Source organism: Panthera leo, chromosome A1 (assembly GCF_018350215.1).
Source record: "Panthera leo isolate Ple1 chromosome A1, P.leo_Ple1_pat1.1, whole genome shotgun sequence".
NCBI lineage: Eukaryota > Metazoa > Chordata > Mammalia > Carnivora > Felidae > Panthera > Panthera leo.
In genome coordinates, this window is record NC_056679.1 from 28,093,651 (window position 1) to 28,118,405 (window position 24,755).

General features: G+C 37.2%; 1 protein-coding gene across 8 annotated transcripts in view; it reads right to left on the reverse strand.

The window, feature by feature from the left end:
• The window catches only part of AKAP11 (A-kinase anchoring protein 11), a 46,444-nt gene that overhangs the window by 20,552 nt on the left and 1,137 nt on the right, over nucleotides 1-24,755 (reverse strand). For 2 of the 8 annotated variants that reach the window (XM_042926936.1, XM_042926928.1), the window contains exons 2-7: nucleotides 14,508-14,624; nucleotides 12,938-13,047; nucleotides 7,400-7,516; nucleotides 4,562-4,609; nucleotides 2,340-2,474; nucleotides 468-732 (exon numbers count right to left, since the gene is read on the reverse strand). In XM_042926936.1, the coding sequence (XP_042782870.1) occupies nucleotides 468-732; nucleotides 2,340-2,474; nucleotides 4,562-4,609; nucleotides 7,400-7,516; nucleotides 12,938-12,997 (625 nt within the window). In that variant the 5' untranslated portion in view covers nucleotides 12,998-13,047; nucleotides 14,508-14,624. Of the gene's footprint in view, nucleotides 1-467; nucleotides 733-2,339; nucleotides 2,475-4,561; nucleotides 4,610-7,399; nucleotides 7,517-12,937; nucleotides 13,048-14,507; nucleotides 14,625-15,870; nucleotides 16,076-18,502; nucleotides 18,605-22,338; nucleotides 22,434-24,464; nucleotides 24,578-24,755 lie in introns of those variants that run through there. The other 6 variants (XM_042926948.1, XM_042926900.1, XM_042926909.1 and 3 more) reach the window with 5 other exon arrangements.

Sequence of the window (24,755 nt, forward strand, 5' to 3'; positions counted from 1 at the left end):
TTTCTACACTCTGTGGTTTACCAGATTCCTCCCAAATGAATTTGAGAGCAAATACACCTTTCACTAACATAATTTCATTTTACCTCACACATGGGGATATCTGGGTCTACAAAATGCTTAGTTTCTTGTCGCTGTGTGTTAGAAACACTAATATCGTCCCTCTGCCAGCTAACCCTTCTCAAATTTGAACCCAGGCATGGTCCAAACACTTAATGTAATGAAGCAAACACTGCTTGAACAGTACTACCAAAATAAGAACAGAAATAGCAAAACTAAAAACCAGGTAGCAATGAACTTAAAAATCATAAGAAAAATTCCTTGCACAATCAAAAAAACAAACAGGTAAAATGCTGAAACGGTATCAAATTTCAAAATAAATTTCAGTGGAACAGGCAGCCTTAAAACTTTTAAATCGAACATCAGACTTTAATTTCCTATTTCAAGAGAAAGTCTAGTAAAGAACAAACCATCAGTAAATGGCTTTAAAGGCTCTTCTTCCTCTAAGTGCTCAAAAGCAGTGACAAAGTCATCCTCTATGGAAGACACGGACTGGTTGGTGTCGTCATCATCTTCCTGAGCAGTCTCAAGTTGGCGCTTCTGATGCAAGTATGTGTCCAGGGTATATCTTATACCAGTAGCGTATTTACTTAGCAGGCTAAAGATAAAATCAATTCTGAGCCTTGGTAATGTAGGTGACACTCTCATGACACAGAGCATTCCAGAATGGTGACTCTTGGGGAAAATGAAAGATGATAAAAAATAATTTTAATTTCAACATGTATTATACAAACAAAGCACAGTATCTGGAAAGTGAAGTCTAGAAATAACACAATCTTGGGAAAAAAAGAAATGCATGGATCCTGGAAGGCTCCCTGATTTTGTATTGTTTAATTCTTTTCTTCATTCTTTCTCTACATTTCTCACTTCCCAATCTCTTTTCCTCCCAATCTCTCTCCCATCCGGCATTCAAATTCCACCTCCTCTAGCTCCTTAAATGTTACAGAACTTACCACCCATACCCTTGGCAATTATGCTTTCCTATGTTACTATAAGCCCTAGGAGTTCCCTTGCTCATTAACCTAGCTCACCAACTACACTGTAAACTGCATGAGGGCAAGAACCAGGTTCTGTTCTATTTTTGTATCCCATTTTACAGTGGCTTCCAGCATGATACCACCTTCTCTCCTATTATAAAAGAATCTTCCCCTCCTTTGACCTAAATTCCCCTAGTTTTACAATTTACCATGATGTTTACAGCTTTGATCAGGAATCTAAGTCATCAGATTTTTTTCCATATGTATTACCTTAAAAAACGCAAATATTGACAAATGACTTACTGGAAAAGGTGGAAACTAAATAGCTAATCACCTCTTGTAATCCTAGCAAATAAAACAAAGTAAATATAAATGAAGAATATAATTAAGGAAATGAGGCAAGCAGTTCTATTGTTATCTGTAGACCTCCATTGAACACTGTAGTTTTTTAATACTTGGAATAATAAGTAACTCAAATTTTAAACCCACTAACTCAATTTTTAGGAGGTAAAAAATGCAAAGCATTTATCTTTGATGTATTATTAACAAAATAATACTTAGTATAAGAACGGAAAGCTGAAGGTTATAAAACTAACTAGCTGTCTGAAATGGTGACATTTTTATTTACAAATAAAGAACATGTCTTCCAATGTCCACTTTACACTGAATTTTTTTAACCAGAAAACAAGTTAAAGTATGTTCTCTAAAACACAATATTTATGGGGCGCCTGGGTGGCTCAGTCGGTTGAGCGTCCGACTTCAGCTCAGGTCACGATCTCACGGTCCGTGAGTTCGAGCCCCGCGTCGGGCTCTGGGCTGACGGCTCAGAGCCTGGAGCCTGCTTCCGATTCTGTGTCTCCCTCTCTCTCTGCCCCTCCCCCGCTCATGCTCTGTCTCTCTCTGTCTCAAAAATAAATAAATATTAAAAAAAAAAAAAAAACCACACAATATTTATATAAATTTGGAAATGGTCATAAAAGGGGAAAGTGCCTACAGTTTATACAAAGGCAGAAGAAATTCAAGAAACCCAGAAATGTATTTTCTAAAACAAATTAATATGTATTGGGCATTATCATTTAGGGAACTTCACACATGAAAAATCTAATTGAAAGCTATGGCCAAAGTTATTCAATCCTTCAGTAATTTCAAAGCTTCATGAGTTATGTTTCTTATAAATAGTATTTCCTTGAGACAGCATTTAAAAAAAAAAGAAACTTGAAGCATTTAAAAGTTTAATACTCTCCATCAAATGTCATTGTAAAATTTGCCCTGAAAAACTCATTAGAAATTATATATAAAAGTTACCTGATTTGGAGAACCATTGTTTCCATCTGATGATTTATTTATATCCTTCATACAAATAATTTCATTTTCATTTAGACTGCAGAAGTGCAGTGAATTCAGAAGATCTGGAAGTTCCAAAGAAACTGCAGCTAAATCCTAATTTAAAACGATACAATAAATAACACTTTAAAAAAATTTTTTTTTTTAAGTTTATTTGAGAGAGAGAGAGAGCACACATGCAGAAGGGGCAGAGAGAGGGGGAGAGAGAGAGAATCCCAAGCAGGATTTGTACTGTCAGTGCAAAGCCTGACTCAGGTCTCAAACTCATGAACCGTGAGATCATGACCAGAGCCAAAGTCAGACGCTTAACCGACTGAACCACCCAGCTGCCCCATAACACTTTTGTTAAGACTCCTATAATGTGGGCTTTGTCTGAAAATCATAAGGTCCACTGGTTAATATAATTTCCAGTTCAAAATAGTTAATATAGTTTATCATACACAATCAATTTAACTTAAAAATAAAATGTACTAAAATATTGTAATACCTGCTGTTTCTGCAGTCTTTTCAAGTACTGATATCAAGCTACAAAGCATTTTTACATGGTACCTCCTGAATCCATGACAATTAGGCTTTTAAGAGTTTTTAGCTGCAAATATCAACCTGCAATCTTCAGGTTAACCATGGAATTTTCATACATATAGAGATTCTTCCCAATAGAATGTACTTCGCGGAGCTTAAGTTTTATATTTGCAAAATACAAATCTATTTTTCAGCCTTTCCTCTCCAACATATTGTATTAGATTTTAACTGAAAAATTTATGAAGATATAAAGAAAATAGATTTTGTTATTTTACTTATTTGTCCTTTTTATGTAAATATTTAACCCAGTGAAAGAATTATTAATGTCTTTGACCCCTCAAAGAGTACTTTCCTTTATAAACATGGCTTTATCAGTAACTCTTAAAGAGGAACTACAGTACGAGACAAATACTTTAGGGGGTGCCTGGGTGACTCAGTCGGTTAAGCATCTGACTTCAGCTCAGGTCATGATCTCACAGTTCGTGAGTTCGAGCCCCAAGTGCGGCTCTGTGCTGATACCTCAGATCCTGAAGCCTGCTTCAGATTCTGTGTCTCCCTCTCTCTCTCTACCCCTCCCCTGCTCATGTTCTGTCTCTCTCTGTCTCAAAAATAAATAAACATTAAAAAAAAATACTTCAGAACACTTCTCTTTTCAGCCTTATGTTCTCAGGAATATGTCTTCTCTTGTGCCTTCTGTCTAAGCTATCTCCTTCAGGGGCGCCTGGGTGGCTCAGTCAGCTAAGCGTCCGACTCTTGGTCTCGGCTCAGGTCATGATCTCACAGTTGGCGTGTTCAAGCCCTCCATCAGGGCTGACAGTGTGAAGCCTGTTAGGGATTCTCTCTCTGCCCCTCCTCCACACGTGTGCACACATATACACACACTCTCAAAACAAATACACTTTCAACAATTAAATAAAAATAAACTATTTCCTTCAGGCAAAGGCACAATCAAAACACACGGCAGAATTTTCATTATCACCTGATATGCATTATTCATAAAGAAGTGAACGGTATTACCTCTTCTATTAGGAGACACTTTACTACCACAAAAGGAAACACGTGGCAACCACAAATATTAAGAAGCAGCATAAGGTATAAAAAAAAAGTATGCCTACCACATCTGCAAGAGCTTCAACCCTCTTTATGTAACTGTGAAACTTTCCTTTGCTGATCATAATCTCAACTACCAGTCTCTCTCTAAATACCTGCCAAAATCAGGCTAAAATTTTTGCATTAGCTAATCACTAGTTTTTACAAATTTCGCCTTCTAAATTTAACACTATCTCAATTAAAAATATAATAATCTGAGGAAGTCAGATTTTGAGGCCATCCAAAATAAAAAAGAAGTCTTACTTTCTACGTTATGCACAGAATGGAAGGAAAGTTAGCCTGTGGCTTGCAGCCTTCTCAGATATATCACACTTGTGGTCTCCTAACCTAAAACTGCTCTCTGTAACAAGAATACTCTGCAAATGCTAGAAGTGAAAATGCCCAAAGCACACTCAAAAGCAGATCTCAAAATGTCATCTTTTAGCTTCAAATAGGAATGATAACAGAAGAGTTGAATGTACATTTTAGGCAAATAAGGCAAATTTCATGGTCTCAAATTTTGTTCCAAATAATCTCTCATGGTCTTTTCCAGTTCAATAAATCAACCATACCTGTATGTGAGCGGCATCTGTTTCTTCATTAAAACCTAGAAATGTGACCTGAATAAAAAAGGAATAAATCTCCATTGAGTTTTTAAGTCTTATCTCAATTATTGACAGAGCTGAGAAATAGAAAAAAGCACATAAAATGTTAAAATGTTGACTGCTATATACAAATGTTGAATCATTCTGTAATATACCTGAAACTGATTATGCTACAGGTTGATTATACCTCAATTAAAAACATTTTTTAAATGCTGTCATGGACAAAATGATTCCAATTTTCAAAGATCCGCACAAAGGATTTTTACCAAAGAACTGGCTCCGTAATGCAGCTCTTCAACCTTCCCCATGTCCACTCCATTCGCAAATTTAATCAGTTCTATTCCACACACCCATCTCCTATACGTCCGCTTCTCTCCATGCCCCTGCCACCACCACCTCCCTGCATGACTACAGTCCTGTCCCACCCGGTCTCAGGAATGATGTCACCTCCTTGTCAAAACCCTTCCACACCTCCCACTGCAAAGTCCTAACTGAGGCTCCAAGGTTCTGGGTTAGCTGGTGCTTTCAACCTTTCCTTGCTTACAGTCATACACATGGGTCCCCTTTCTGGGTCTAGAACATGCCTAAGAGCTTTGCAGTAATGCCCCTCAACCTGGATCACTGCTCCTCGGATGTTTACATGCCTCGCTCCTCCTCATTCTTCAAGAGCCAACTTAAATGTCACCCCCTCAGAGAGGCCTTCCCTGGGTAGGCCCCCAAGACTCCTTACTGACTCCCTGTGATATTACCACTTATTTCCTTCAACACCCATAGAATAGAGATTTCTCTGCAAAAGTTTATATAAATTAAATTCCTAAAGAATATCTAATGGCATGAGAAAATGTCACATTACGTAAAAAGGACAAGTTACAGAAAAGATGACACAGGTATATACACAATTTCAACCTTATTTTTAAAAACATACACATGAAAAACAATACTGGAAGGCGACACACCAAGTAAGCAGTGATTACCTCTAGATGGTAGAATTATAAGTGTTCTTATTTTTTGCTACTTTTTTTCACCATGTTTTTCTTTTCCCCTAATTCGTAAGATTAATTACAGGCATTCTTTTTCATGATTTCAGTATTTCTTAATTTTCTATAAGCATTACATACTACTTTTGTAACCCCCAAAAAGTATTATTTTTAAAATTTATATTATCTTTAGGTCTGCCACATCATAGGAAGGAAAATTTTCCATTTGAAGACAAAAATCTACTAAACAAGTACTATGACTAAAAATATGAAATACTTAAATGACAGCAATATGGATAATCAATTCTCAAGAATTATGGGAAAGCAGCATAGTTAAAACAGAAAGCAACACTCAATGTACTTTTTATCCCTTTCTGATGAGTTACAACCAAGTCACAATATTCTATTACCCCGGGATCCCTATTCTGATATGGTTATTACTTCCCAAAAGTGTTCAGTTAATTCCAGGTTTCTAGGTACATTGTTTGGCTCCAAGAGCCAATCTCCTCATCTATAAAACTTAAAGCAATACAACTCCTCTTCCACGGTTGGGAGGGTTAACAAGACAATGTGGAGGAAAGTGCCTGGCACAGCACAGGCACTCAGTAACAAAGAGACACTTAAAAACAAGCTTCCTTTCTTCGAAAAAATACTTTGAGCTACGCACACACTCAAGTGAGACAGAAATTCCTGCTATTCTTTCAAGTTTCCTTTTACTGTATACAAAAGAGAAAATAAGTTGACATGGGGTTTTGAAGATGCCAGTAGTTTTATATTTCCCATCGACCAAGGAAGGCTTTGCCAAGGAATGTGGGCTCGGAAAGGCACTACGTCAGCAGCTAGAGAAAACAGGCTGGAAAACTGAGGGCAGAAGGACACAGGAGACCTGTCACACTTGGCAACAAGTGAAGAGATTAAGGGTGGCTGGGCTTTACTAAAGTAAAGCAGGAGGGATAACAAAGAAGATAACAGGCAAGAGCCACAGAAATTAGCAGACACAAATAGAAAAGGCTTGGGTCAGAGAACACTAGGCCTAAAAGGTATGCTCATTAGCCTGTGGAACTATCTCAAGTATAGTTTCTCAAGGAGTATGGAAGAAAAGCATTCCCCAAAATAAGAAAATCCATTTGACAATAATTTATATATATATATATATATATATATATATATATATGAAAATCCCTATTTTTTATTAGATCCTTGGTTTCAAAAAAAATTTTTTTTTAACTAACATACTTATCATCTTTGAGCTTGAATAACCTAATATCTTACTTCTCTCATTTGGTAACATTGGTAACATGAATGTGTTGATTAACTACAGCTGTATTGCAAGAAAAAATTTACTTCTTTTCACAGTAATAAATCCAAACAAAGACTGGAAACACTGATGTAGCATAGAAATAGGTGAGCAAGTAGTTAGTATACCTTTAGTATATATATTAATTTCAAAATAAATTTATCACTACTTTTTCATTTTGTATCAAAGTGCTGAATTTAAATAACCAAGAAAACTAACAATAGCCAAAAAAATGAATATATGAAAATAGTATATATTTCATGTTTCAGAGTACAGCAGGAATCATCTAATATAGTGCTGTATGTCCAATGAGTGATCAACAATGTCTATGCACTGAATTAAATGTGCTCGTTATAATACACTAAGACAATTATGTTGGTGGATATTTAAAACAGGTATTTCTCATACTGAATTAATATAGAGAGATTTTAAACAATTTAAAAATAGACGATGCAGCTTTACAAAGGATGAAAATACACAAAAGTACCATGTGTTTTATTAGGAAAAGATATAGAAAGTATTATGTCAAACCTCAGTCAAATTGGCATGTTCCTCCTGCTTTAAACAGTCCTCCGCTGATACACTGCATAGTTCCTTCTCACTCTGTAATAAAGACTTGACCGACTGGAACACATCTTCACTGAAACTCTGAAAATAAAAGATACTCTTAATTTAGTTAATTCTAAGACAAGGTAAAAGATCCTGGAGATATTCTACTTTTAAGTGTACCGTCACTAACTCTCCAATTAATATGCATTTGATAGCTACAGAATATCCACAGAATTCAATAGAGCTGAGAGGAAGAAAGAACAAAAGGCTTATTTAAGTAGAGTTCCAAGTGATCAAAACACACACACACCACAGCCCAGGCATTCGACCTATTAGAAGCTCATGAGGCCCTCACAATGGGTACACTTACTCTTACCCTACACTAAAACCCAACAGACTACATGCCTGATTTCCTAGTCATTGGCAGAACAGAAGCAACAATTTATATAAGGAGTGAGATGATGTGGAAACTGTAATAAGGCATGCTAACCAAAGTGATTACTCTCATAACAAAGTTGGAGATGGAAGAGAAAGAGAGTAACCTGAACTAACGCTTTTCAGGGTCTTAACACAACTAGATGATAAGGCTTTCCAGATTTGGCAGAAGAAAGGTCACAAGTGCAAAGGAACAGATGGAAGAAAAATTTATATAAAGAAAATAATGAGTATGACAGTCAGACATAAAGAGAATGTTAATTTCCTTCTACCATATTCTCCTTCCACTGATTTGTTGATCTGCTCTTCTATCAGAAATGTCCTTACTCTCTAATCTTCCCCTGTAGAAATCCTACCCAGTCCAAGACCTATGAAGATTTTCCCACCCCTTAGTCATTATCAAAGTGTCTATTGTATTGCCTGCACACTGAGATCATGAAGTCCATATCATAACACATCACCATTACTGTCTCTACATGTATTTGTCTTTCCTACCATTAAACTAAATTATTAAGGTCAGAGACTACATTTTATTCAATGCTTCCTCAGATTTCAGTACCTTACGTACTATATGAACTCAGTAAATGTTTGCTAATTTTAATAAATTAGAAATTAGTGGAAATCTTTGGTTTAAGAGATACACGTAATATGAAACCAAAGCAGTCAAGAAAATAACGTGATGTTAAATTTGAATACGAATTATCAATATGAACTCATGATTCTTTAAACACATGTACTACATTTTTCCATTAAAAGATCACAGAAGCAGGGTGCCTGGGTGGCTCAGTTGTTTAAGGGTCTGGTTCTTGGTTTTGGCTCAGGTCATGGTCTCGCAGATTCGTGGGTTCCAGCCCCACACTGGGCTCTAAGCTGGCAATGAGGAGCCTGCTTGGGATTCCCTCTTTCCTCTCTCACTGCCCCTCCCAGACTCGTGCCGTCCCTCTCTCTAAATAAATAAATTCATTAAAAAAGAAAAAAAGATCACAGAAGCAACGACCCTCAGTAGTAATGAGCATACCCAGCACCCAGATTTTGGTTTCTAAATACCATTTGCTAATAAAAGAACTACAGCTCCTTAGGAAAATGGCTGGTTCCAAGCTGGAGGCAGAGAAAACATGATGTGTGGATGGAACATCTTAATTGTGACAGAAAGCAATGAAGACCTCAGGGACTAACTGGGTCATTTCAAAAGAACACAGAAGCAATAGGTGAAGGGGATTAAGAGCACACTTGTTGTGAGAAGCACTGAGTGATGTAAAGAATTGTTGAATCACTATATTGTGTACCCGAAACTAATACAACACCGTATGTTACTTTTTAATTCCTTTTTAATTCCAGTGTATGTACATACATACATACACTGGAATTAAAAAAAGAAAACAGAAGCCAACTTGAAGGAATTCCTACTGGCCAAACTTGGGCATCTAAAAAATAAAAATAGTTAATGGATCATAACAACTGGATTAAAAAAAAAATCTATGAATCCATTAAAAGAGACAGATAAAAGGATGGGGGTTGGGGGAAAATATGTGTATATATAAGAATGCTGGATGACAAATAAGGAAAGAATAACAAAATTTAAAAATGTCATTTGTAACTCCCAAAGTAATTAGTGATTTAGGGAAAGATTATCAACGTATCCTAATCACTGGGTTAAAAGCTACTGGAGGAGAACAGGATACTCTCTCTCAGCATCATCCTACAGATTACTTAACTGTACTAATTACAAAGGACACATGTCTTTATATTGGTGATATCTGGTGATACTGGGGGAAGACCAAAGAGACACAATACCCAAGTAAGTGTGAATCTTGACTGGATCCTACCTAGATGAAGAACAAAGTAAAAATATCAAGGATATCTGAGACAATTAGGGAAATTTGTATATGAACTGCATGTTAGATGATGCTACTGAATTAATAATTTTCTGAGGGGCTCTCATGATGCTGATGTTCCTAAGAGATGCCTGCAGCATACTCTCACATGGTTTCAAAAGGGGAGTACGTTTGTGTGTGCACATGTATTTATATACACACACAAACAGAATGGGTTGGCAAAATGTTAACAGAGGGTGAACCTAAGTGAAGAGTATGTATAGTGTTCACTGCACTGAGTTTTTTTTCCTCAGCTTTTCTATGGGCTTAAAAATATTCTATGTGGCGCCCGGGTGGCTCAGTCGGTTAAGCATCCAACTCTTGATTTTGGCTCAGGTCATGATCTTGTGGTTTGTGAGATCGAGGCCCACATCAGGCTCTACACTGGCAGTGTAGATTCTCTCTCTCTCGCTCTCTCTGCCTCTCTCCTGCTCTTTCTCTCTCTCAAAATAAGTAAAAATAAACTTAAAAAAATATTCTAAGTTTTAAATGATTCTGTTTTCATTAATGAGTGGAGGTTTTCAGAATAATGTACAAACAACTCAAAAAAAGGAAAAAATCTGAAATCTGAACCTGAACTACTGATATAAATTCATGGCACTGAAAGGACAATGAGTACTCCTAGTACCCAGGGTACTTGGTTCCTAAATACTATTCAGGGTTTTTTGGGAAAATAGCCAATTTCAGGTCTGAGGAAGGGTAAGTAGATGGTGAAGCTGGGTCAATCTGTTATACTAGAAAGTAGGGAAGCAATCAAAGAATTAAGAGCCTGAGACAAAACGACACAGGCACCAGCTTAGAGGGACTCCCAGGGACCAAGTTAGAGACCCTCTGAGCAACTTAAACTAATAAGTAAATGCATAAATGACTATAAATAAAAGATTGGAAAATACAGAATTTTTAAATCCATGCGTCGAGCAATACAAATGAATGAATGAATGAGAATAAACTCACTTGCATATTACACCAAATCACTAATCTGAAAATTGGTAATTCAAGGGCATTTACCATGTCTTTTTAGGAGATACTGTAGTTCATTTAACCTTAATGAGAGAAAGGTTTTCTTTAAGAATTCTCGCTAACTGGGGAGCCTGGATGGCACAGTGAGTTAGTTAAGCATCTGACTGGCTCAGATCATGATCTCACAGTTTGTGAGTTGGAGCCCCGCATCGGCTTCTGTGCTGACAGCTGAGCCTGGAGCCTGCTTCGGATTCTGTGTCTCCCTCTTTCTCTGCCCCTCCCCGCCTCATGCTCTGTCTCTCTCTCTCTCTCTCTCTCTCTCAAAAATAAATAATAAACATTTCAAAAAGTTAAAAAAAAAAAAGAGTTCTAGCTAATAAATGTAAAAGGAATGATAACATTAGGAAAATCATCATTTTGCAGCTTCCAGGAAATAAGATTCTGGAAAGGGTCATCAAGGATGCCAAATAGACAAAAGGTTGCTGGAAAAAACAAGATACTTGCACACAGCCATGTATCACCCTCATAGATTATTTGATAACTAGAAAATATAAAATATACTTTTAAAATGGACAGTTCTGGCAGAGTGATTACCTTCATCAACTGATCAATTTTTGTATCACTGATCACACGAAAACCTGAAATTCTGTCCTCACATCATTCTATACATTATTCTTGCCAAAAATGTTTAACCTGAATCTAATCAAGCATTTACACCTAACTTCTAGAACCTACGAAATGCAGAAGAAAGAGGAATAAGTTAAATACCACTGTGAGAAAACAACCAGACAGATCCAAAATGTGGGACATTGTACAAGAAACTGGTCCAGTCTGTTCAAGAAGTCAGTCTTGAATTTTAATAAATCAAAAAAAAAAAAAAGAGGGGAAACTCTCAGACCAAAAGTAACATAAATAAGTCATAATTATCGAGTGCAACTTAAGGCCTAGAAGCCTAGACTGAATCCAAAATGGGGGTGGGGAGGACTGCAAAAGAGATTTCAAGGATAATAAAGGAAATCTGAGTACATCTGGATATTGGATAGTAGGGAATTATACTGAATTTTCTTGAATGTGATCCTTGCACTACTTTTATACAATAACTGTATTATTGTTATGTGGGAGGATACTGTGATCCCTGGGAGAAGCACACTCAAGCATTCAGGAGTGAAGAGACATTAAGACCATAACTTTCAAGTTGGTTCTGCCACAAAGTAGACACGTGCGTGTACACACACACAAACACACACACACACACACACACACACAGAGTAAACAAAACAAAATACAACTGACCCTTGAACAACATGGTTTGAATTGCATGGGTACACTTACATGTGGATTTTTTTCAATGAACATGGTACGATACCATATATGTATTTTCTCCTCCTTATGATTTTCTTAATATTTCCTTTTCTCTAGAATTTACTTTAAGAACACAGAATATAATACATATACAAAATATGGGTCAATCAACTGTTTAAGTTATTGTTAAGGCTTCACATCAAGAGTAGGCTGTTAGTGGTTAAGTTTCTGGGGAACCAAAATTTGTACATGATTTCTGACTGCACAGGGGTTGATGCTCCTAACTCTGACATTGTTCAATGTTTACTTTATTAACAACTGTTGAATATGGTTGATTCGTATGAAAGTTTATGTGTAGGTGTGCTATGAATTTAACTCTTCTTTATGCTTGAAATTTTTCATAATAAAATGTTAGGGGAAAAAAAGGTCAAGAAATGGAAGAGTAACCAAACTGTCTTAAGAGGAAAAAAGAGGGTTCTTCCACCAACTACAAACAAAGGATCAGGAATCATATTTATTTTGCTCACTACTGATTATCCAATACCTAGCACAGCGCCTGGAATGTAATAAACACTCAAATTTACATTTGCTGAATGAATGAGTAAATGGTAATATTTTGGGGCAAAGGTAAAGGTACGTAAGAAAACTTATAGCTGATGTTTACATTGCTAAAAGATGGAAGATCTTGAGAAAATAAAAAACAGAAAACTATCTGTTGAGAAGAAATGGGGAGGCATTGCAATCTCTGGGAAATAAAGTTGACTGTCTCCATTACCTCATAACACTATTTTCATATATGCCAATTCTGCAAGATTTTAATATTACTAATTACAATATTGAGATTCGTTTAAAAATAAGAATATCATACAGCTGCTTAACGAGATCTTAAAAAGTGATCAACATTTTTATTAAAACTATCACTAAAAGAAATCTAACACAGTGAACTTACTTTTCTGACAGATGCTCTAGTCTTCACGTGACTGTTTCTCGAAGTCTGGACGGCTGCCATAACTATATTGCTTTTCTGTGTAATCAATGAAGAATTAGTCCATAAAACACCTAAAGAAAACACATTAAAAAAAAACTACTGATTTCAGCGATTCAGGCAAGCATTTTGTCCTAAAATAAGGTCTTTAAATTCAGTCATTTAAAAAAATTAAAACATAAAACAAAAATTCTGAGACATAAACAATTATTATAAAGTAGTTTACCCTTATTTATTCAATCTCACTGCCTTTGTGAGGTTTTTTTTTTTGTTTTTTTATTTTTGTGTTTTTACAAATAAGAAAATACTTGAAAGTCTTAATAAGAAGTGTTTAGAAAACCTTTTAAAATCTAAAATAGTGAAGATTACAAAAAAATCCGAGCCTTCTTGCCTCCCAAAAGTCACTCTAACCCTACAGCAACCGTGAATGTGTGAATGTTTTTTACACCTTCTTATTTCTTGGGTAGAAATATTTGATAATATACAAATGAGAATATGAAATCTGTGTAGATAAAATAAAATCACATAAACAATAACAAATTCCTTATTTAGCCATCTTAACAGCATACCAATGACTAGAGTTAAAAAAAAATCCAAGTTAAATGATTAAGAGTACTTACAACACATGTACACGTGTATACACATACACACACACACACACACACACACACACACACACACCCCTCTTGGAAGAAACTCTGAAACTAAAGGACTTAAACTTTTTATCAATGTTTTAAGGCAGTACCTTTGAGAGTTCTGAATTAACCATTCAAAATTCACATCTGACCACACAGTACCTTGTTCATTTAAAATCTACTTGGACTCGATGCTATGGATACAGGGGAGAATAAAGCAAAATGGCCCTTGGGTTCAGAGCGTTGGAAGAAAAACATTTTATTATAGTAAAGAATGAGAATAGGAAGTGAATTCTAAATCATTAAATAACTAAAAAATTTGAATCAATAAAGATTTAAGAAATGGTTAGTTTCAACCAAACTGGCCTTACCAAGAATTAACCTAGTTGAGGTTTTCAAGGCATCCGATTAATGTAAGTTTACACTATGAAAAGATTTATACGCAAAATCAAACATCAACTAGTTTCCATCAGAACTGCAAAAAAAACCCCCTAAATTTCAGTGGAGTTCTAATTTTATACTCTTTCACCGTACAGATAAAACCAAAGTGTGTATGCATGCGCATAGATTCTAATTTTTTTTATTTATTTAGAGAGAGAGGGTGCGCAAGTGGGGGAGGGGTAGAGAGAGAGGGAGAAAGAGAATCTCCCAATCCGGGACTCGAACCCACAAACCATGAGATCATGATCTGAGCCAAAATCCCACGCTTAACCAACTTAGCCACCCAGGTGCCTCTAGGTTCTAATTTCTAATAAAGAATTATGATGCTATTCTATTCTGAACTAGGATAAATCCTAGTGGTCTCTTTAATAATAAAATGTGACTAATGACTAGAATTGAAGTAGGACTGTGAGAAAGGCAAGGGAGGTCTCAACAGTACAAGATAAAGAGCAACATACCAGGACTCACAAGAGTACCATTTGTGTCCTTGTTCTTCCTCTCATTAGCTTGGTTTCCTCCAGGTAAATTGAAGTATCTTTGGATCTGTTTCCTCAATGCACATATCAACTTACTTACTGGAGAAGTTTATTGTAAGAATGAAATGGAAAATAATTTATAGGAGGCATTTTGGAAACTATAAATAATAGTTAAAAGAAAAATTAAAATATTTACTTACAGGCCAAAATGATCAAGGGGGCCAAATTCTCAAAACGAGGTATAAACATAAAAGTTTATGTGGCCAAGGCAAGACAATAATCCTTTTTACTCCTCTTTACCCATAGAGTTCTCTTCAACTGCCAGAAACCCTCAGAGGCAAAGGGACTTGCCTTAAGTACCATATAAAATACAAAGGCCAACACAAGGGTTCCAGAAAAGGAAAATTCTCAAACACGGCGCCTGAGTCAACTAGCATCTTTCTGGTGGGCAAAAGTGTAATGCAAATCTAAACTCTGAAAATATTCCTGTGCTATGATACAACAATTCTACTTTTGGGAACTCATCAAAGAAAACAATGATCCTAGAGCATCTAGGGTCCTAGCGAGAGCTTCTAAGGCTCCAAGTGCTTTACTAAGAGATTTACATGAAGATCTCATTTAATCCTTAGGACTGGTACAGTAGTACTACTCCAGTTTTACAATGAGAAAAACTGAGGCAAGGACGAGTTAAGCAACTCATGCAGGCCCACACAGTAAGCAGGAGAGCTGAGATTCAAATCCAAACCTTCAAACTCTAGCACCCCAGGTCTTAACCAGTATAAATGTTTGAAAAGGTGTTCAAACACCAGTGTTAAGGTCTGAAAAGGTATTCAAACACACTTTATACTGGAAAGAAATAAGAAGCACTCTAGATGCCAGACAGGAGAGTGACTGAGTAACTGAGATGCATTCCCTGTTGATGCAATCATGTTAAAAATAACACTGAAGGGGGTGCCTGGATGGCTCAGTTGGTTAAGCGTCTGACTTCGGCTCAGGTCATGATCCCCCAGTTCACGGGTTCAAGCCCCACGTCAGACTCTGCTGACAGCTCAGAGCCTGCTCTGGATTTTCTGTCTCCCTCTCTGCCACTCTCTCTCTCAAAAATAAACATTAAAAACAACAAAAGTGTAAAAAAAACCACATCTCTTCCTAAATAACTACAACACTGAAAGACAGAGGAACAGCGCATAAGGCATCTTCCCCTTCTCTGACTCCTGAAAGGGCGGAGTTGGGGAAAGAGATGGGAAAAAGCAATCACCTTTGCAGCTGCTAACCAAAGTCAATAATGAGCAAAGATTACACACTCAGGAAAGAAGGTGACTGGTTATCTAGATGAGCCGCTTACCGGAAGGTGCTGTGACATGCCAGGCCCCTGACAAGGAGGTTGGGGGAGGCCAGGGTGCTCTGAGACAACATCCCGGATTTGACACCTCTAATTACCCCAGTGCTCTACCTACAATACTCCTGAATAGCAGACTGGGGCAGAACACTCTTTTCACAGTGCAGTACTAAAGCAAATAGAATCCAGTATTTAACAGACCTATGAAGGAACATTAAAAACATAAAATAAAAAAGTAAAAATACACTAAAGACAAAAAAAAAAAAAAAAAAAAAGCCCAGACAAATATAATCATGTCACCCAAAACCCATATAATCTATTTTCAGACCACTACCTCAGAATTTATATTAATAAAAAAGAAACTATATTTAGTTCTGTATCTTCACTCATTTTCTGAACCCTACTCCATCTCTTTGTGTTTAACGTAACACGAGTAAAATATTATCTCACAAAGGGAAAAATCTATCTCACAAAGGGAGAATAATCTTTGCAACAGCCTATCCAAGTGAATCCAACGCGACAGTGTGACTCATACCTCTGGTAAAGCAAAGAAAAAAAAATGTATCTTTGGAAATGATGTGAAGACAGATGGGGGGAAAAGCAACAGAGCACGGTTTCTTCACCACCTTATATATTTCGAGGGAATGCAGTTTTAGCCAGATTTCACAAGAGGAGCAAAACTACAGTGTTTTCCCCTAAACACCTTTGTGTTATGATGATAAACTTTTCACTGAATGCTTTTTTGATTTGTGCCCTATCACAGGTAAATAAACAAGAGTCCTAAGCAGGGAATAAAACAAAGTGTGTTTCTCTACAAAGAAATTAGAGTGATCCAGATCATTTTTTGAAAGCAGATCAGAGAGAAGAAAGTACAGACAGACAGGGCAGACAACTGAAAAGTAAGCTGCTACAGCTCACTGAGGACACAGGCTATAAAGACAATACCATGAAATAATCAAAATCCCCTCAGAAGCAACCAAAAGGCAGAATGGATATTGCTAAAGACATCGGAACACCAAGGGAATCTTAAGAAATATCACAGAATACAAACAGATGAAAGCATTGGAAAACAATTATGAAGAATATAGAAAACACACATATGGGGCACTTTGAATAAATTACACTTATCTTAGGATCCTGTGATTCCCCTTCTTAAAATTTATCCTACATATACACTTGCACAAAATTCATAAATATATATGTGAAAGAATAGTCACTAAAACAAAAAAAAAACTAAAAATAATCTAGAAGCCCATCAATTCAAATAAATTATACTGCATTCGTATGACTGATTTTTACCAGCTGTTAGAATTAGATGAATACACACTGATGTGACAGCATTACCACAAAATATTAAGGGGAAAAGCAAATTGCAGAACAGTGTAAACAGTACGCTCTTCACTTGTCATTAAAAAAAAAATTACATGAGCCAACTCTGTGTGTATATTTGTATAGGCCTCGGAAATACCATAATGGATATAGACTAAACTCATGATAGTGGTCATTCATGACAACTGGGACTTTTTTTTAATGTTATGAAATGTCACATACCTATAATATGGGAAGATGATACACTGTTAAGTAAAATAAGTTTCCACATGTTCACAGTATCCCATTTTTGGGTAAAATCTGTATAACTGCACGTGTGTTATTTGTATATGCGACATAAAAGAGAACATGTACTAGATGGGTACAAACATTGTTTTTTTTACCTAAGTAGACGCAATTATGCTGGTTTTATTCTTCTGGATGTACAGAAGTTCTTTTATAATCAGAAAATAAGTACTTCCCACGTCTTTCCTCCTCTCCTCTGGCCTAAGAAATTTTCAAGTTGGCATCATCTATTTCCTGACCTTTTTATAGCATGAGTTAACCAAGCCAAGGAGTCTCTGAAACCCCTTCCTTGTCTTCTATCAACACTCTCGTCCTATTTTGACTCTCTTCCTATGGCACTGGTTCTCAAACTTCAGCACAGGTGTGGATCAGCTTATTTCTAACCCGTTCCACCCCGGAAGATCCAGATTCAGGAGGTCTACATGGAATCCTGAAATCTATACCTTTAACAAGTACCCTCTGTGATTTCTAAATGAGAACACTTCTCTCTCTCTAGGTACTACATTAGTCTCCTTCTCTAAATTTTTTCACAACTTGTTACTCAAACGCTAATATTTCTAACCTTCATCCTTGTCCTTTGTGGTATTCAGTCTACCTAGTTTTCCAAGGATATTCAATCTCTACCTCTGATTTTAACTGTGCAAATAAGTCCCTAGTGTCTATCTCCAGTTCAACTCCTGTACCTGTGTTTCAGTTCCTTGGGTCCAATTTTCTATTCAATACTTCTAACTAAATATCCCAGTTACTCCAAAATTGGTACGTCCAAAAACTGAATAAAACTTTCTCTCTAAACAATTTCTCTCCATAGAGCCAGTAAACCAACTGAGCCAGCAGGCTAAGCTGGAAACTGGCTTTTCCCTCAATCCCTATAGACTACCACATCTAGTCAGTCACCAAATCCTGACCTGTCACCCTCCTAAGCTTCCCTCAAACCTACCCTCTCTTCCATCAGCTAAACTGTCATTTACTCTTCATGCATCAGTTGAAGGACCTCCCTCCTTGAGGAAGACTTGGCTCATCTTACCAATCCTTCCTTGCCCAAACAGTAGCCACCACCTCTGTGCTCTCCCAAGGTGGGTTGTCCCAGTCCATTTTTTTTTTCCTGCTTCCTTCCTTTTGTGAATTTCTGGAGGACAAAAATGTTTTATTGTATTTATATTCTAACACAGAAGGCAAATCAAACATCTGCTGAATAAATAAAAAGTCTTTGAAGAGGCAAGTATACCTTCAAATGTTTCAATGGGTACTTCTACATTTAATGAATCATTATCAGCTTCCAGTAATTTCTAATTTTACAATATTTGATAACACAGTAAATGCTCCAAAAACACGTGCTGGCCAAATTCCAAATGGCCAAGTGTTAAAATTAATATTCTGTTAAATATAAATACAACAAAGTGGGGCAAAAAATATGTGAAACATTAGTTTTCAAACATTAGGCAACAGGTAACCCAAGCTTTTCACTGCCAAAAGAAGGGAAACACTGGCCGCTGGCTACTTTCAGGTCACAGCACAGACAGGAGAAAGCCAAGTGTTCTGATGGTCTCAGCAAGTTGCAGACGAAGAGATGAGAGTCTGGGAAGGCCAAGGTGGCTAGAACGCTCAGGGTACAGCACTGGAGAGAGAGCTCACAAAGACTGAGAGCATCAGAGAGTTGCAGATGGGTTCTTCTAGGGACCCTGGTCAAATACTGACCTATGCCAAGTGTCAGAGGTTGGGGAAATAACCACCAAACAGCAGCAGGCCAAACAATACCTGGAGCCAGACAGGGTTTGGAATAATCTGCACCCCCACCAACCGGAGTGGAAAAAAAGCTGTGTAATATATCAGGCAATGGATGGGCTCCTCAGACGGAATTTACCTTAGCTGGGGGACTAAGGGAGCACTACAGTGAGGCTTTTCTGCAGGCGCACTAACAAAACTCAAAAGCAAGCCTCAAAACAATCTGACAGATTCCAAACAACCTAACCATGAACCCCAACTAAACCCAACACTTAAAAAATACAACAAAACTGAAAAAAAAACCACACACACACAACAAAATCGAGCAAGCAATAGCATAAACCTGAACGGCCAGCACACAGTCAAAAATTACCCGTGGAGGAGAAAAATATGACCCATAAGCAGGAGGAAAGAAGGAAAGTAGTGCAGACCCAGAAATGACAAATGGAAGGACAAATGGAATGAACAGAAAAGATGTCAAAATTATACTACGAGCACGTTCCATATACTCAAAAGGGAAGAGGAAAACATGATCATAAGGAGAGAACAGAAAATATAAGAGACCCAAACCAAACCTCTAGAGTTAAAAATAAATCTAAAATAAAACCATACTGGGTGCAATCAACAGCAGATTAAACACTGCAACAGAAAGTGAACTTCAAGACATAGCAAAAGAAGCAATCAAAACTGAAGCACAGAGAGAAGCCTACAAACAAACAAGGCAGCATCAGTGACTCACTGTGAAAGGTGAGTAACTGGAATCCCCAAAAAGGTGGGGGACAGGAGTAATCTATGAAGATAAAATGGCTCAGAATTTCCAAAAGTTGATGAAAACCATAAACTGACAGATACAAGAGAGATCAACGAATCCTAAGAAAAATGAACATAAAGAAAACCACACCAAGGTACATCATAACCCAGTTTCTGAAAACTAGGGATAGAGAATTCTTAAAAGCAACCAGAGAGAAAAGTATATATTACATAAAGAGGAACAAAGAAAGACAGCAGACTTCTTGTCAGAAACTATGCAGAGCCATAAATAAAACCGAGCAACATCTAAAAAAATGTGTCAACTGAGATATCTATACCCACAGAAAGTATCTTTTAAAAATTAAGGCAAAATAAGTTTATTTGAGCTAAAAAAAAAAAAAAAAAAGCTGTGAGAACTCACCACCTGCCAACCATCAGTAGAATAAAGGTTAAAAGAAATTCTATGGTCAAAAAACAAAAAACAATACCAGATAGAAGTCTGAATCTAAACAACAAGTTTAGAATGCCTGAAAGGGTAAATATGAGGGTAATATAAAAGCTTTTTCAGAGCTATTTTCTTTTTGTTTAATCCCTTAAAAAAAAACTATTTAAACTAAAAGTGATAACAATGTATGAATGGGGTTTACAACATACACAAGTAAAATGCGTTACAAAATAAAACAGAGTGTGGCGGGCTGGAGTTAGAAAAATGCTGTTCCTTCAGTATACAAAAAGTGATACTGATAAGTTAAAGTTATCTTGTAAACCCCAGAGCAACCATTAAAAACAAAACAATAACACCTGACAGGCCAACAGCGGCATTAGGGTGAAATATCTCTCCTTTCTGCAAAAATCAGGAAGCTAAGGCTAATCTTCACAAGATTCTCTAAGAGTGCAATTACATAATATATGTAAAAACAGTACCTGATATAGCAGGAATTGATATAGTGGGAATTCAAACGTTTGCTTCTTTCTTAGGAACAGACTTGCTGTTTAGCTTATAATATCTAAAAATACCACGGCTATCAGTTACTATTTTGTTTTTCCTTTCAAAACAATAATCAATCATATAAAAAGACCTAATTTGTGTTTGACCTAAATGATTATCTATTAAGATATTTGCTTCTCTAATTTCCTGCACACCAACAATAAATACAGCTAAAAAAAAAACCTAAAATCTTCAGGCTGTGCTTTCAGTGTGAATACACAGCTTAGAAGTTGAAGCAATATTCTTAATCTTCTACATAACCCCCATCTACACGATTATTTTAACAAAAAATATGTTCAGAATTTTAACCTAGGAAAACATTTCTCTTTATCAGTGACATCTATTCTGCCATGACACAAAGAATTGTACTGGTGAAAAGACATTTAAGTAGCTCTTGCAAATAGTGATAAAGCTCCACCCTAACCCACCAGTAGCAGAAATGAGTGAATGGATCTGCTTTGCAAATGGCCCAGTGCTTGGCCCATAACGAGGCATTCTAAAAGCCTGTGCAGAACCTATTAACCGATAGGATATATCAAGCATTAAAAAAAAAAAAGAATGTGAAAGATAATTTTAAGGTTTCAAGCTTGGGGATGTGGAAGAAAAGTGGAGCCTTTGCCAATTACAGGGTAACCGGAAGACAGTGTTTATGTCAATGTAATATCCAAAGTCACCTAAAATATATACATTTAGTTGGGGAGGTCAGAACTAGTGATGTTACTACAGGAGTCATCTATATATACAGAGCTTGAAAGCTGATCCTAGAGACTGGGAAAGAACAGAGAAGATCAAGAAAGAATCTTAGGGGGCAACCATGATAAAAGGTTGCCGGGCAGGTAAACAAAGAACCACAAACAAGTGGCAGTTTGAAAAGGAGGCAAGGTAGAGATTTAGAAAAATTTAGTGTCACTGGAGTCAAGAGACAGTTTTATGTCTAGAGTGGTCAGCATTAAACTTATACTAAACTCCTGAGGGTAGAAATGATACTCCTTTCATCTCTGAATGCTGCAGGAGTTCATATCGTGGCACCTGCCACACAGAATGCACTTAGTAGTAATCATACTACATCCTTACACTGTGCCAGTGAGGTACTGCTTAATTGCTGTTGAACAGAACTCACATTTCTCACAACAGAAGTTGCTGTTAATATACCCATCTTACATACAGAGAGACTGAGGCACGAAGCATTTACATAATTTGCCTTCATTCAGAAACCTAGAAGAATCCATCCTGAAAGAGACCGTTACTGGGAGCGAGTTCAATGCAGTACTAGAGGGGAAAATGCCAACTGCAGGATGTTAATGGACACCAGAGGTTCCCGTCATTCCTCTCTGTCCATCCCCTCTTTATTCGAGAACTTGTGGTACTCAGTCTAAGAAAGTACAAACTGTGAGACGCACCTAAGTCTCCTCCTCATCCATTTACCCATTCTCCTCTTCGCCGGTCCTCAGCCAACTGGACTACGACTCCATACTCGACCCACAGGATTATCCGTCTAGAAATTTAGAATTAAGAGACGCAGATACTCGTTGAGACTCATGCTACAAAAGCAAAGTGAGTCTGGTGTTGGCACCACAGCAAACCAAAGTTTCATGCAAGCCAAAGTCAGGGGGAAGCAGAAACCAAGAGCCTTAAAGAGAGCCAATCGAAAAGGAATTGCTTCAAAAGACATAATAGCGTCCAGAGTGCCAAAGAACAGAGGAGCAGACACAGAAGACCACGTGTTCCCAGAGAAAAACTGGAAGAGTAACTGTCTGAAGATTTTCTAGTTCCCAGGACCCTAAGTTGGACTTCATGCAATGGGCTTCAGAAGCAACCCACCAAATGTGTTGACAAATACTTTTTTGTTTATTTATTTATTTTGAGAGAGACAGAGACCGTGCCAGTAGGGGAGGAGCAGAGAGAGAGGGAGAGAGAGAATCCCAAGCAGGATCCGCACTGCCAGAGCACAACCCCACACAGGGCTGGAACTCAGGAACCAGGAGATCGGGACCTGAGGCAAAAGGAAGAGTTGGAAGCTTAACCAACTGAGTTGCCCAGGGCCCCTGACAAACGCGTTTTTTAACTAAGTTCATTCAAATGGGTTTGTGACCCTTGCAGCCAAATAACCCTCAAGCCATTAAAAAGGTCAAAGGAAAACCATTGACTAAGCAGCTACTATAAGCTTCAAAATAACCTTGAGGTATTTTGACTCTCACCATCAGGGATGAGGAAATAGAAACTCAGCTATATTAAGTAACAGATTTGCCTGACACCAAAACCCAAACTCTTTCTATCTTGCCTCACTTTCATTCTAGTTCCATCCAATCTGTTCCAGACCACCACACCATTTATTTACCTTACTTTTTCCCATGAAACATTCTCAGATTAAGCCAAAAGTGTTAACCTTTCTCCTTTTAACCTGTTCAGTTTCTAATCTATTCATTTCAAACATCTTTCCTCTAGTAAGTATTTAACAATAAAATGAACTTTCATATGCAAAGATGAGTGGCAGCATGAAGGCATTTGAATCTGTTTGGTCTGCTTCTGAACTGATACAGTATTTTTCTTTTCCTTTCCCAAATTTACCAGTTGGTACAGCCTTAAGTCAAGCCCGAGCTAAGTGTAGATCACTTCCTGGACTCGTTCCGCTTTCATTCCCTCCAAATGACTGACTCTATTACTAAAATGCAGGCCACTTGACAGAAAAAGGACAAATTTGGCTTGCCTAAATAATTACCCTACCCAAAACTACTTCAATTATTTTTCAAAGGCAAGACAAAACAAATATCTACATCCTAAAAGCTTGAAACCCTTACCAAAAGGTTATAAAGACTAGGAAAAAAAAATTATTTTTCTGTCCTTGAAAACCAGTTTGCCAAGAGGAATGGGAGGTCTTTTAAAATCTAGACCAGTCTCGGGGCGCCTGGGTGGCTCCATCGGTTAAGCGTCCGACTTCGGCTCAGGTCATGATCTCTCAGTTTGTGAGTTTGAGCCCGCGACTGGCTATGTGCTGACAGCTAGGAGCCTGGAGCCTGCTTCCCATCCTGTGTCCCCCAGTCTCTCGGCCCCTCCCTTGCTCATGCTCTGTCTCTCTCTGTCTCTCAATAATAAATAAATGTTTTTAAAAAATGAAACAATAAAATAAAATCTAGACCAGTCTCTTTTGCCCATTAAGTTTTTCACATTTTCTCCAAGCATGGAACAGAACTCCACTGCCGATTTACAAGTGGAAATTTCCCTAAAAATGACCAAAATATATCATCTGATTTGATCTGATTTCTTTTTCCAGACAGTATGTTCCTGGAATTTAAAAAAAAAAAAAAAAAAAGTGTACTATCCTTCTTCCAATCTCTAAAGGTAAAGGAGATTCTTCAGATTCTAGATTTATCCTAGGAATTTAGAAGCTAAAGCTCTCACTGTGGTTCAGGGTCTTCAGGAGGTCCCCTATCCTCAACAACCGAGAAATATCACTAGCCCAGGAGTATACCTGTAGGCCCTCAGCAATAGTGCAGTTACTTAGGTATATACACTAATCACTAGTTACCAGTTCAGCCTGGGAATCCGTTTTTCTGACTGCCTTACATTCTTTGATCTCTCATAAACCGAGCTGTTACAGCCACAACCAACAGTGAAATTCCCGGTCAACCCTGGGTATTTCTGCCAAAAAGAACATAAGAAAGTAAGAAAAACCATGTTACTACTTGAAAAGGGGACTAGGTGTTTAAAAAGATGCGTTAAATTGCACTATTTTAACTGACACTAATCGTGCTGGGAACTGTGCTGTCATTTACTCTAAAATCATAAACAAGACACTAAAATCACCTCTGCATTACTG